This window comes from Alligator mississippiensis, chromosome 1, assembly GCF_030867095.1.
Source record: "Alligator mississippiensis isolate rAllMis1 chromosome 1, rAllMis1, whole genome shotgun sequence".
NCBI lineage: Eukaryota > Metazoa > Chordata > Crocodylia > Alligatoridae > Alligator > Alligator mississippiensis.
The window spans coordinates 416,869,942-416,883,740 of NC_081824.1; the positions used below are offsets into that span (position 1 = coordinate 416,869,942).

Consider the following 13,799-nt stretch of genomic DNA (forward strand, 5'->3'; position numbering starts at 1 on the left):
CTTGCCAAAATAGCAGTAGAGGTGGTTTTGGTATGCTCTTAATCTGCAATGGAACAGACTTCACTGTGAAGCGGCTGTCTTCACTGCTAAAGAATGTATCTCTTACTTTTTATTTCAAATGTTTGCACATATAGGAGAGCTTGGACTATTTTGGGGAGAGAAGAACAGATAGAAGTACCAGCTCCAAATTTCAAGGAGTAGAAACTCCATCTCAGGTAAGGCTGAACAGAATGACTGCTAGTTGTGGAGGCAAAGTACACATCAAGACATTGTCACTAAGTGTGTACAAAATGGGATGGAAGAATCAATATCTTCTTCTAACCCTCTATACCACATTTTGGGTATCAAGCTATTGAGAAGCTTACCTTTCATGGAGCTCAAACTCCTTGGGGAGCAGGGAAGGGAAATGCATTACCTAGCAGTTAACTTAATGGATTCAAGGGCTAGAAACTTTTCTTCATTAGATAATGGTTCTAATAAGCATAACTGGTGACTTAAGGATATTTGAAGCAGAGGAGATGGGATTGTTACTTCCAGGTAAAGTAGAAAATTAAACACAACTAGTCATTATCTTTGCATTGCCTTCTGAAGTTCAGGTGCCAAATGTGAGCATTTAACCCTTTTTTTTCTTTTGTTCCTTCATTTCAGAGCAGATATGTTGGCTATTATGAAATAATGAAAAACAAATATGGCCTGAAACTTCCACCAGAGAGGGAACTCAGAATAAGAAACATCAAGATCCATGCTATACGTGGTAAGAACTATTAAATATAGATGCTCTTTAGCATGTTTCATTGCTGGCTCAAACCAACATGCATTAGCGTTCACTGTATACGCTGTAACCCTGGGGTCTCCAGGGTTTGGTCCTCAGACCGATTTTCATTCAATATCTTCATCAGTGATTTGGATGAGGGTGTGGAGAGCACCCTCTCCAAGTTCGCTGATGATACCAAGTTATGGGGTGAAGTTAGTACACCAGAGGGCAGGGAACAGATTCAGGCTGCCCTGGACAGGTTGGATCAATGGGCAGAGAGAAATAGGATGCATTATTAATAAAGATAAATGTAAGGTACTCCACCTGGGAAGGAGGAACCCCCAGCACACCTATAGGTTGGGGAGTGTCCTTCTCAGCAGTTCAGAGGCAGAGAAAGATCTTGGAGTCATAATTGACTTCAAGATGAACATGAGCCGGCAGTGTAATGAGGCCATCAACAAGGCCAATTGCACCTTGTTGTGCATGACTAATGGATCAAAGGAGGTGATGCTCCCCATCTATGTGGCACTGGTCAGGCTGCAGTTGGAGTACTGTGTCCAGTTCTGGGCACTGCACTTCAAGAGGGACGTGGGGAATCTCAAGAGGGTCCAGAGGAGGGCCACTTGCATGATTAGTGGCCTTCGTGATAGCCCCTACGGGGGAAGGTTGAGAGAGCTGAATCTCTTCAGCCTTCACAGGAGACAGCTGAGGGGAGATCTTGTGGCCACCTATAAATTTATTAGGGGAGGTCAACAGGGGATAGGGGACGAGCTGTTTACTAGGGCACCCCAGGGAGTGACTAGGAATAATAACTAGTGTAAACTAGTTGAGAGTGGATTTAGGTTAGATATTAGGAAGAAATCTTTCACAGTAAGAGTGGCCAGGATCTGGAATGGGCTTCCAAAAGAGGTGGTGCTATCACCTAGCTTGGAGGTTGTCTTCAGGAGGAGGTTAGACAGTCACCTGGCTGGGGTCATCTGACCTAGGCCCTCTTCCTGCCAGGGGCAGGGGGTCGGACACGATCCATTGTGGTCCCTTCCAACTCTACAATCTATGAACTTTGAACAGATGCTCACCAAGGTATAGTATGCTCCTGGTGAAGAGATGCCCCTTTTTTTTATAAATTTATAGGCTGCCACCAAGTCCCCTCTTAAGTTGTTCTTTTCTCCAGGCTGAACAGTCCCATGTCCTTTTCAGTCTCTCCTTATATGACCTGCTCTCCGGATCTCTAATCATGTGGCCTTCCTTTTGGAGACTCTCAAGCTTCTCCACAAACTTCCTGAAGTGTAGTGCCCAGAACTGCATGCAGTACTCCAGCTGCAGTCTCAACAAAGCAGAGTAGAGCAGGGGGATGACATGCTTTAGTCTTTCTTGAGATGCACTGGTAGATACATGCCAGCACTTTATTTGCTTTGCCAGCTACAATATTGCATTGGTTCCTCATGTTCATGGTGTGGTCCATCACAACTTCCAGGTCTTCCAGGTGTGGTGTTGGCAAGTGTAGCGCCACCAAGCCTGTAAGTGTTATGGATTATTCCTCCCTAGGTAGAGCACTTTAAACTTCTTCTGATTAATGTTTAACATAGAGGTTTTGATCTGCCCACCTTGCAAGCCTGTCCAGGTCACCCTGTATCCCTAGCCTGTCCTCAAGCTTGACTGCCCTCCTCCATAATTTTGGTGTTGCCTGCAAACTTTGCCAGTCTGCTTTTTAACACTCAAATGCAAATCATTGAACATATTGAAAAACACTAGTCTGTGTACTGAACCCTGAGAGGTGCCACTGGTCACTTTCTGCCATGTTGACTTAATCTCCCACAATGTCCTTGTGGTAAAATTGGGAAAATGCAGCTTTGACTACTTTACAGTCTGGCTAAGTAACTGCTCCAAGGTAGGACCCAGAGAGTAGTGTTAGATGGAACCAAGTCAAAGGGACTGCAGGCGGTCATCCAGTCCAACTCCCTGCTCAAGGCAGGACCATCCCCAGCTAGGTCATCCCAGGCAAGGCTTTGTCTAGCCAGGTCTAGAACCACCAAGGATGGAAATTCCACCACTCTGTGTAACCTGTTCCAGTATTTTACTACCATCCTAGCAAGAACACTTTTTCCTAAACTTGCTGGAATTTGACAACAAGCAGTAATGGTCTCACCTGCCATCACTGAGAATAGTCCATCTCCATCCTCTTTCAAAACCCACCCTCAGGTAGTGTCTGTCTGGTCTGTCTGTCACCCTCCAATGGAGGGGGAGAGAGAGAATCTGTCCACATCTTTTTTTTTTTTTTTGTAGTGGGGAGCCCAAAACTGAACACAGTATTCCAGATGTGGCCTCACTAGTGCTGAATATGGGAATAATTGCTTCCCTTGACCTGATGGCAACATTCCTCCTGATGCAGCCAAGTATGCCATTCAACTTCTTGAGAACAAGGGCACACTGTTGGCTCACTTAGCTTATTGTCTACTGTAATCCCCAGGTCCTCTTTCTGCAGAGCTGCTGTCCAGCCAGTCAGTCCCTGACTGGTACTGGTGCATGGGATTGTTCCATCCTAAGTGCAGGACTTTGTACTTATCCTTGTTGAACCTCCAGGAGATTCCTTTTGTCCCAGTCCTTCAACTTGTCTAGGCCACTCTCTGAATCCTAGTTCTACCTTCCAGCATATCTACTACTCCTCCTAGCTAGGTGTCATCTGCAAACTTGCTGAGGGTGCACTTTTAAACCATCTTCCTGGTCATTGATGAAGACATGGAACAAAACCGGCCCCAGGACTGACCCCTGGGGCAACTCCATTTAATACCAACTGCTAACTAGACATTGAGCCATTGGTCACTACCCTCTGAGCCCAATGCCCCAGCCAGTTTTCTATCCACTTTACAGTCCATTCATCCAGCCCATACTTCCTGTTGTGGAAGGCCATATCAAAAAGCTTTGCTAAAATCAAGGTACGCTGCATCCACAGAGCCAGTCATCTTATCACAAAAGGCAGTTGGGTTGGTCAGGCATGGCTTGCCCTTGGTGAATCTATGCTGACTGTTCCTAATTGCCTACTCCAAGTTCTCTCAGATTCCTTGAGCATCTGCTGCATGACTTTCTTTTTCTAGGGACTGAGATGAGGCTGACCTGGTCTATAGTTCCCTGGATCCCCTCTTTTTTTTCTCTTTCTTAAATATGGGCACTGTTCACCCTTTCTCCAATCATCCAGGACCTCTCCTGATCACCATGAGTTTGCAGAGCCACAGGCCATCTCTTGAAGTCTCACTGGCCAACTTCCTCAGCACCCTCAGGTGCATCCCATCTGGCCCCATGGACTTGTATATGTCCAGCTTTTTCTAAATAGTTCCTAACTTGTTCTATCACCACTGTTGGCTGCTCACCTCTTCCCCAAACTGTGCTACCTGATACAGCAGCCTGGGAGCTGACCTTGCCTGTGAAGACAGAGGCAAAAAAGGCATTGACTACTTGCATCCTCTGTCACAAGGTTGCTTCCCCCATTCAGTAAGGGACCCACACCTTTGTGGTGTTTTGTTTTCTCTTTTTTCCCCCCTCCTTTCTACCATCATACCTGCAACAAGAAGGGTTTCTACCCTTCACATCCCTTGCTAGCTGTAACTCCAATTGCACTTTAGCCTTCCTGACTTCATCCCTGCATGCCTGAGCAATGTTCTTATACTCCTCCCTAGTTATTTGTCCAAATTTTCCACTTACAAGCTTCCTTTTTGTGACTTTTCAGTGAGCTTAAAATAAAAAAAAAAAAAAAGTTCTCTGCTCTAAGCCCAGCATGGTCCCGTTGGTTGTTCCAGCACTTGCACTAGGAAATTATTCCCAACACTCTACAAAGACTTCTTGGATTGTCTGTGCACTGCTGTATTTGCCCCCCCCCAGCAGATATTGGGGTGAATGAAGTCCACCATGAGAACCAGGGCCTGTGATCAGGGAAACTTCTGCTAGCTCTTTTTTAAGAGCCTCATCCACCACTTCCTCCTACACTGGTCTATAACGGACCCCCACCATGACATCACCCATGTTGCTCTTGCCTCTAACCTTAGGCCTGTTGAGAGTCTATGGGTTATCTCCCACTTGATATTGGAGCTCTGAGCAATCCATATGGCACTTTCATGAAGTGCAACTCCTCTTCTTCCTTGCCTCTACTTCCTGAACAGTTTGTACTCACCCATGACAGCTCTAGTCATGAGCTGCCCCACCAAGTTTGTTATTCCAGTCATGTCATAGTTCTGTGACTGTGTGCAAGGACTTCCAGTTTTCTGCTTATTTTCCAGGCTCTGTGCATTCATGTACAGGCACCTGAGGCTTCTAGTCAATTTTTTTTCCCCCTGATTTCTCAGAAAGCACCCCCTCTATTGCCTATACCAGAGGAAGGGGCAAGAGAACAGTGGACATAAACACTTGAGACCATACGTTCTAGTAGCTGACTGAAAGATGCCCCTGTAGTAGAATAGGGATGCTTTCATACTTGCTTCTGTACAAGATGGAAACAGCAGGCTTTTCAAAACTTAGCAGCTGAGTTGACCCATACAGTCAAATCCTATACCCTTCTCTGGGAGGCTTATGCTAGTGCTCTCTGGGTGCATCTACATGTGCCAGTTTTGTGGGGTTTGTCTTCTTTTAAAGGCACTCTAGCCCAATTTTAAGGCAAACTTAAGGGCACATGCATGCCCTTAATATGTGTTTTAAATGGTGTTTTTGTAGCTACTTGCGTCTAAATTTTTGATGCTTGCAAAAAAGGGTATTAAATTTGGGCACAGATAGCTAAACTATTAACACACATTTTAAGGTGCATTAATGCTGTGTATGGACTGACTTGGGACTAGGTCCCAAGTCAGTCAACACATACTGTGTTTTTAATGCACTTCAGCATGTGCACATGTAATTTAGGCTTGCATCAACCTTAATGCACATTAAGCTAATGCAAATTTTAAATTTAGGCATGCCTAAATGCACATGTAGATGTGTCTGTAGTGGACAAAAGGCAGTTTCCAGGTGCCTTGCTTTCTGAACTCTAGGCCTCTGGCAGACTTCAATTTTGAAGTCGACTAACAGGTTGATCATGTCTTGAGTGTGGTGATGTTTACCACTGTGGCACCATTAATGATTTGAACAGCCAGCCACAGAAAACTTACTCTACACTGTCTAGTAATCTAGTATGGTCCCACCAGGCTTCCCTACTTACAATTGGGCAGTTGGCATCTGAGGGTTACAAGTTGTACAGATGGGACTGAGGGGGAAGGGAGGGGGTGTTGCTCTCTGAGGAACAACATACATCCTCTATAATCAAGATGGGATCAGAGGAAGGTCAAACTAAGGTACTGTGGGTCAGGATAAAAGGGAGTCTGGGGGGGAGGGGCAGGGGACAGCAACTTGGTAGACTCCCCACTACCATAGATTGCCACACCAGGAGGGTGAGCTAGACCTGGAATTCTCCAGACAGCTCCTTGGAGGCCATACAGTTGAGAGAGATGGTTGTCATGGGTGACCTAAACTACCCTAACATCTGCTGGGGGATCAGTCAGCCAAATCTAACCACTTAGGTTGGTTCTTAACCTGCATACAGGACCTCCATCTAAAGCACAAGGGATATGATCCCACTGGGGGAACATCTTGCTGGACTTGGTGTTAGCTAGAGGGGATGACCTGGTGGGGAATCTGAAGGCACAAGGTAACCTAGGGGGTAGTGACCATCATCTGCTAGGATTCGCTGTCTGGTGAAGGGTAGGTAAACAAACAGGACTGAAATGCTAGCCTTTCTGAAGGTCTAACTTCAGTGTGCTCAGGAGATGAGCTTTTAACACCTCACTAGCTAAAGAGCACTGGCAAAATGGGGGTTCAGGAAGGGTGGTGGTTCCTCAAGGGGGTTTTCTTACGGGCACAGAAGACAATCCCATTGCACATAAAAGGGCCCAAGAAGCTCCCTTGTGCTTTCCTGGACTTCCCTATTCATAGATGTTAGGGTTGGAAGGGACTTCAATAGATCATCAAGTCTGACCTCTTGCATAGGCAGGAAAGAGTGCTGGGTTCAGATGACCCCAGCCAGATGCCCATCTAACCTCCTCTTGAAGACCCCCAGGGTAGGGGAGAGCACCACCTCCCTTAGAGTGGCCAAAATCTGGAATGGGCTCCCAACTGTGAAGAACTTCCTCCTAATGTCCAGTCTAAATCTGCTCTCTGCTAGCTTGTGGCCATTATTTCTTGTAACCCCCAGGAGCACCTTGGTGAGTACAGCCTCACCAATTCCCTTCTGTGCCCCCGCGATGAACTTACAGGCAGCCACAAGGTCGCCTCTCAACCTTCTCTTGCGGAGGCTGAAGAGGTCCAGGTGCCCTAGTCTCTCATAGGGCTTGGCCTGTAAGCCCTTAACCATATGAGTGGCCCTTCTCTGGACCCTCTCCAGGTTATCTACATCCCTCTTGAAGTGTGGCGCCCAAAACTGGACACAGTACTCCAACTGCGGTCTGACTAGCGCCTGATAGAGGGGCAGTGTCACCTCCTTGGCTCTATTTGTCATGCACCTGCTGATGCATGATAAAGTACAGTTAGCTTTTCTGATGACTTCACCACACTGACTCATGTTCATCTTGGAGTCCACTAGGACTCCAAGATCCCTTTCTGCTTCCGTGCTACCAAGCAGGTCACTTCCTAGGCAGTAGGTGTGCTGGACACCTTTCCTTCCTAGGTGCAGCATTTTGCATTTCTCCTTGTTGAACTGCATTCTTTTGTTTTCTGCCCATCTGTCCAACCTGTCCAGGTCTGCCTGTAGTTGTTCCCTGCCCTCCAGTGTGTTCACCTCTCCCCACAGCTTTGTATCATCCGCACACTTGGACAGAGTACACTTCAGTCCCTTGTCCAAGTCACTGATGAAGACATTGAAGAGTATCGAGCCCTGTGGGACAACACTGCCCATGTCCCTCCAAATAGATACTGACCCATCCACCACCACTCTCTGGATTTGATTCTCTAGCCAGTTTGCCACCCACCGGACTGTGTAACCATCCAAGTCACAGCCTCTTAACTTGTTCACCAGTATGGGGTGGGACACCATATTGAAGGCCTTCCTGAAGTCTAAGTAGATGATGTCAACCCCTACTCCTGCATCCAGGTGTTTTGTACCCTGGTCGTAAAAAGAGACTAGATTAGTCAGGCATGATCTACCTGCTACGAATCCGTGCTGGTTTCCCCTCAGCATAACTTTTTCCTGCTGGGCTCTCACACATGTGAGCCTTAATCTTTTCAAAGACTTTGCCAAGGATGGAGGTGAGACTGACTGGCCTATAGTTGCCTGGATCCTCCTTCCTCCCCTTCTTGAAAATAGGGACCCACTGGACCTTTTTCCAGTCCTCTGGGACCTGGCCTGTGTGCCACGAGTGTTCAAATGTCATTGCACAGCCACTGGCAAGAATATCAGCCAGTGCCTTCAGTACCCTTGGATGGAGCTCATCCGGACCTGCCAACTTTAAATGCATCCGGTTCTTCCAAGTGACTCTGCACCATCTCAGGGTCAATGCTTGGTAGTCTGGCACCCTGCTGTTGTCTCCCTACAATCCCATTGAGAGACTTGTCTTGCCCCTCATCTAGGAACACTGAGGCAAAGAATTCATTGAGTTCAGCCTTGCTTCCACCCCCCGGTCTGTCATCATTTGCTGTTGACTATTCAGTAGCAGTCCTATTCCACCGTGGGCCTTTCTTTTACTCCCTATATATCTCGAACATTTATCCTTTAACTTGGGATACCATCTTCATCTCCATGGTAGCTTTGGCCTTTCTAACTACCGTCCTACAACTGTGAGCTGAGGAGGTATACTCCTCTCCAGTAATCCCTCCCTGTTTCCACTGCTTATATGCTTCTAGCATTGGTGTATAGGCACTTGAGCCCTGTGACTGGTGCCTTTGTTTGGCTGCCTGGTGTCTGGCTCTGCAGAGAAAGGAAGTACCCATCAATCTTCTCCTCAGTTTCCCTGACCCCCTTCTGCCTGCTCACCTCCGTTCAGCCAAGGGCAAAGAAAGAAGTACACAGGCTGTGAAAACAGGGGGTAGCTACCAAGGGGGTGTATACCTCCCTGGCTCACACTTGCAGGGAATCAGTTGAGAAGGCCAAATCAGGATTAGAATTTAGGCTGGTGACAAATTAAGTACAACAAAAAGTCCTTCTTTGGGTATAGGGAGGAAAAGGAAGGTGCAGGGTAGCATAAGACCCCTACAGGACAAACTAGGGCAATTGGTGAAGGGTGGGGACAAAGCTGAGCTCTTCAATGAGTTCTCTGCATCTGTATTCCTAGGCACAGACCAAGACAAATCCCCCTAGCTGGAGTTGTCTGACCCCAGCTCTTTCCTGCCCAGGGCAGAGGGTCAGACTCAATGACCTACTGAGTTCTCTTCTGACCCTAACATCTATGAATCTGTCTTTAAACTTGAATGTATCCAGTTGCATGGCAGGGCTTGGCTTGGTTGACAGCTTCCCCCAGTCCTGGGACCACACTAGAATCTTCAGCCAGCTCCAATACAGTCCCAGGCTGGGACTAACAGTAAGCTGATTGCACGAAGATGCTTGATGCTACATTTGTCATAGCAACACTACTGTAGTGTAGTGTCATTGATCACAACAGTGATGCTGCAGCTATATTGCTGTACCAATGCATTCCCTCATTATAGCATGTTACAGCCATGTAGCAGCTGCTAATAGCCTGTACTGTGCTGTGCATCATTATTTTTGTGCCATCCTTAGTACTTCCAAAAGCATTAAATGATGGTACAGTAACAAAAGTATCCATAAGGACTCATGAAGATGCACCCTGTGGGTCCCAGTCCAGGTTCCCTTTGTATCAGCAAGAAGCTGACTGCCAGGTGCCTTGCAAACATGGAAATGCAGCCCAGGCAAGTAATTGCACATTTGGGATCAGATTCCAACTGTCACTAAATGAACATGCACGCTCAAGACCTGCAGCACATCTTGGAACTACTAAGCAAGACATTTGATTGAGTAAATCCTATTTCTTTTTTGGCCTCCAGAAGTTCTGCTTAACTCCTAAAAACAAATGTGTATGGAGAAGGACTACTAGGTATCTAAAATCTAGCATCGTTCTTCCTTCTAGGAGTTGGAAAAGGCAACGGAAGTGACTTCAAAGTTCAGATAATACTGAAAAAGCAAGTGGTATTCCAGTGTGCGTGCACCATTCAAGAAAACTGCAGGGTAACAACTTGGACCAAATATATTTTACTAAATTGCATGTTTTATTTCCTACTCTGTTTGAAGTAAGAAACCAAATCTTTTTGAGGAGACATGAGGGATAAAACATCTACTGTAAGAGGCATTAGGATATCCAGGAAAAATTTTGTCCTTAAGGCTGGGTGTAGGGGAATAAATTTTCCCAATAAACTAATAGCCCACTAGGTGAATTTTTTTTTTTTTTTTTTCTCCCCCTAAACCAGACTAATTTCCTAACCAGATTAGGAATGTCAGAACAATTAGCTCTCTCTTGCCCTTTTATTTGCCTTGTTCATCAGGCTATCACTTCAGATAAGTGGGTATTGTCATGAGCAGTAACCTAGTTGAACGTGCAACTGCTGCATTGTATGCACTTCTAGTGTTGGTAGTTGAAAACATGCCTTCATTACTTCTGTCTTGTTTCAGTTATTTTTTGATGCTGAAAGAGACTTTGTAGCAATTGGTTTGGAAGGCTGCCCTGTCGTAAGTGGTGACGTAAAAATTCGATTTGAATCCCGTTCTGTAAGTAATACAGGGGTTGCTTTTAATCTTCTATAGCTGTCTGACCATTTAGAAATTTTAGATGTGCACATTCTAGCAAATAATGCAGGATACTGAAAAAGCCACCAGTGAAAAGAGCAGAGCTGGGATTGCTTTTGGGCAACTGCAGAAACTACTTCTGAATCAAAACCAGAGTGCATTATTACTTTTTCTCTGAAGGTGGATTGTTCAATAACATACCCAAGTAATGGAGTACACATACTTAAAGAAACTTTGTAGTCTTGTCTCCACTTTCTTGACTACTAGAAATGCTGCAAGTAACTCTTGGATTGCATCATAGCCCTTGGTCAATGAAACAGGAGCTATGTTGAATGGGGCACTTAATATGATCTGAATAAAATGCATGCTAAGCACTACTATGCCATGTTAAATTGGGATATGTTCTGAGTAGTTGCACAGTATGCAGGCTGGGAAAACCCTAGTAAGCACTGCTTTGTTGGTAGCTCCAGAAAGCTAGGTCTGTGCCAGGGGCAGAGGGAGTCATAGGGAGCTGAGGACTGAAGAGGGTGCTGTCCCTGCTGCCAGATCTTGTCAGTGGCCAGAAGGTGGCTTGAGTTTGGTCCCAGTGCTGGGACTGACAGTCTGGTGATTTACTGACTTCTTTTAGTCCTTTCCCAAAAATTACTTCAGATACAACCCTTCTAGTGAACTGCTGTGATGGGGACTGCTGCTCACTGAACATAACTTTCTGGGTGGAGTGGTCCTAAACCATGCTACCCCATGCTTTGAAGAAGTGGAAACTGTCTAGGTAATAACTTTTTAAGACTAAAACTCTGCAAGAAAATATATCCTAAATCTAATCTTGTTTCTTCCAGGATCTTCCAAAAGGCTATGATGACTGCCCATTCTTCTTCTGGTTTAACACTTCCTTTATAGAAAATAACAGGTACAACAAAGCTATGGTGGTGAAGTTCAAGCTATTGTCTGTTGGTGCACGAGGGACCATTTTGCAAAGGCAGATGCAGCACAGAAGTATTTCAATAATAGTGCTGCCTCATGCTTATAGTGGGGGAAGTGTTTCTTGCTGCTGCCTCCTTCACTGCTGCAGCTGTTTTTAGCAATAGAAATTTAGCAGTAGAAAATTGGTATAGTCCTGTCTGGACTCCAGTCTAGATAAGTAGAACATGCCTCTTGCCTGTGAGACTGCTCTCATCCTGGTGTTCTGCATGGATTTTTATAATCTTGTCTGTGCTGTTACAAAGTACAAATAGTGATGCTTGCAGTACCATGTCTGAACATCCCTGCTTCACTAGTCCTGGGGAGGGAGGGAGTGGGGTTTTTTTGTTTTTTAAAGCTGTTACAGTTAAGGGCTGGATTTTAAATACCACTTTGAGTGTTCTTGCAAAAACAGGGCTGATAACTTTTTTTTTTTTTAAAGCCTGTTTTTTGAATGCAATATGGATGAGAGAAGATCACTGAAGAGTTCACTCTCTTAAATTCTGTCTTCCAGGCTTTACCTTCCTAGAAATGAGTTGGATAACCCTCACAAGGCCAAAGTGTGGAAGATCTACAGAGAGGAGTTTGCTGTGGAGTTGAACTTTGTTGAACCATAGTGAGATGTTGGCACTTGCTTAAGTTTTGTTTCCTTTAAGCATGTTTAGTCTCTTCCAATAAAGTGGCATCTTCTGAGACTATCTTGGTACATTTTGTATATTGACACATTTCAAATAAACCTTGAAACAAGAAAACTTCTTTGTATAGATCTTATACAGCTGCGTGCTTTTCACAGTCCCTACAGTTTTGGGTTCTCTTTTTTTCAATATTTAAATACTACTTCATATGAATCCATATTTATCCCATGTCCAGTGGATCTCCCTTTTTAAAACCCTTGCTTGGAGAAAGGGAGAGAACCCAACCTGCATATATGTTGGCCCCATGTCTTACAAATAGGTAGGAACTTGTCTTTTCCTAATCTGTCTTAGTCACATGCATGTATCGTCAGATATTTTAAGGAACTATTTAAATAGGTAAGAACTTACAAATGCATGCATCTGGAGACTCCTTTTTCCATTCTTTATACCCTGCTTGCATTGAGCACATCTCTCATTGCTCTGTCAGACCTTGGCTAATAAGCATGTTTTAGTTCTTTCCTTCCACCACCACTTGATAGGGGCTGAGCTGAGGAATGCTTTTTTACTTAACTTCTGGCTCTTAGCTGTGTTTGCTGTTCAAAAATGCCTGTGACCACCAGTGGATATGTGTGCATGTTTGTTAATTGAAAGGCTGAAGCTGAGGCTGGCAGGCTGGAACTAGTTCCAGTACTAGTTCAACACATTGCTCTACAATGTAGATATGTCCAAAGCAGTTAAGGTAAGGCAGAAAGAATTAACCCAGTCTTGCACTTGTCCACACTGTGCATTCAGCAGTGAAGACTGGCAGGAAGATACTGAATATGAAACTGCAAAGGCTAACTAATCTGTCTGTAGCCTGTCCTGACTTCTATCAAGAAGCAGTCTCACTTCGTGTTTTTTGTGTTTTTGTTTTCCCCTTGTCCTGCATGGGCATTCATGCGGTCTCTGAGTTGTCAAACCTTTAATCTGATTTAAGTCATCATGCAATCTGGCCGTGATGGTATATGGTACATAATAGTACTGCAGCACTAGACTGGCACCAATTCTGATCCTCTTGCAGTGCTACTGGCACTTGGTACTGTATCTCCCTAGGCAGTGGCTGGTGTAGTTCTGGGGGGCAGAACTGGGCAAACTTAACATGGGCTACCCATGCCTGAGTACTAGAGGGAAAGAAGGTAGAAAATTCAGTAAAGAAAAAGTGGGGGAGGGAAAGATTCATAGATTATAAGGCAGGAAGGGACCTCAAAGATCATCAGGTCCAGCTCCCTGCACCAAGCAGGAAAGATAATTGGGGGTCAGATGTCCCTATCAAGGTGACTATCTAGTCTCCTCCTTGAGGATTTCCAGAGTAGGTGATTGTACCACCTCTGGAGGGAGCTTATTCCACAGTCTGGACACACTGACTGAAGTCTTTCCTAATGTTGAACCTGAATAGGTCTTCTGTGGCCATTATTCCTAACTTTCCCCCTCGGGTGCCCTGGTGAACAATTGCTCACTGAGCCCTTGATGTACTCCCCAACTGTAGTGGTAAGCTGCTACCAAGTCCCCTCTCACTCCCTCTTCTTTAGGCTGAAGAGTCCCAGATCCCTCAGCCTTTTCCTTATATGGCTTGCCATGTAAGACTCCTGGTTTTTGTATGGGTGGCTCTCCTTTGGACTCTCTCAAGCTTGTCCATGTCCTCATTGAAGTGTAGTGCCCAGAACTGGAT

The 13,799-nt window shown here is 45.3% G+C and overlaps 2 protein-coding genes across 4 annotated transcripts in view; one reads left to right on the forward strand and one right to left on the reverse strand.

Annotated features, from left to right (window-relative positions):
* Positions 1 to 12,151, forward strand: part of LOC102575963 (phosphatidylinositol 3,4,5-trisphosphate 3-phosphatase TPTE2) — a 37,534-nt gene extending 25,383 nt beyond the window's left edge. For 2 of the 3 annotated variants that reach the window (XM_019491353.2, XM_019491352.2), the window contains exons 14-19: positions 135 to 215; positions 649 to 754; positions 9,847 to 9,944; positions 10,386 to 10,481; positions 11,336 to 11,406; positions 11,971 to 12,151. In XM_019491353.2, the coding sequence (XP_019346898.1) occupies positions 135 to 215; positions 649 to 754; positions 9,847 to 9,944; positions 10,386 to 10,481; positions 11,336 to 11,406; positions 11,971 to 12,073 (555 nt within the window). In that variant the 3' untranslated portion in view covers positions 12,074 to 12,151. The remainder of the gene's footprint in view (positions 1 to 134; positions 216 to 648; positions 755 to 9,846; positions 9,945 to 10,385; positions 10,482 to 11,335; positions 11,407 to 11,970) is intronic. The other variant, XM_019491355.2, reaches the window with a different exon arrangement.
* LOC102575733 (fibrinogen-like protein 1) overlaps positions 1 to 13,799 on the reverse strand; it is a 76,629-nt gene that overhangs the window by 58,237 nt on the left and 4,593 nt on the right. The gene's annotated exons all lie outside the window — the stretch shown is intronic.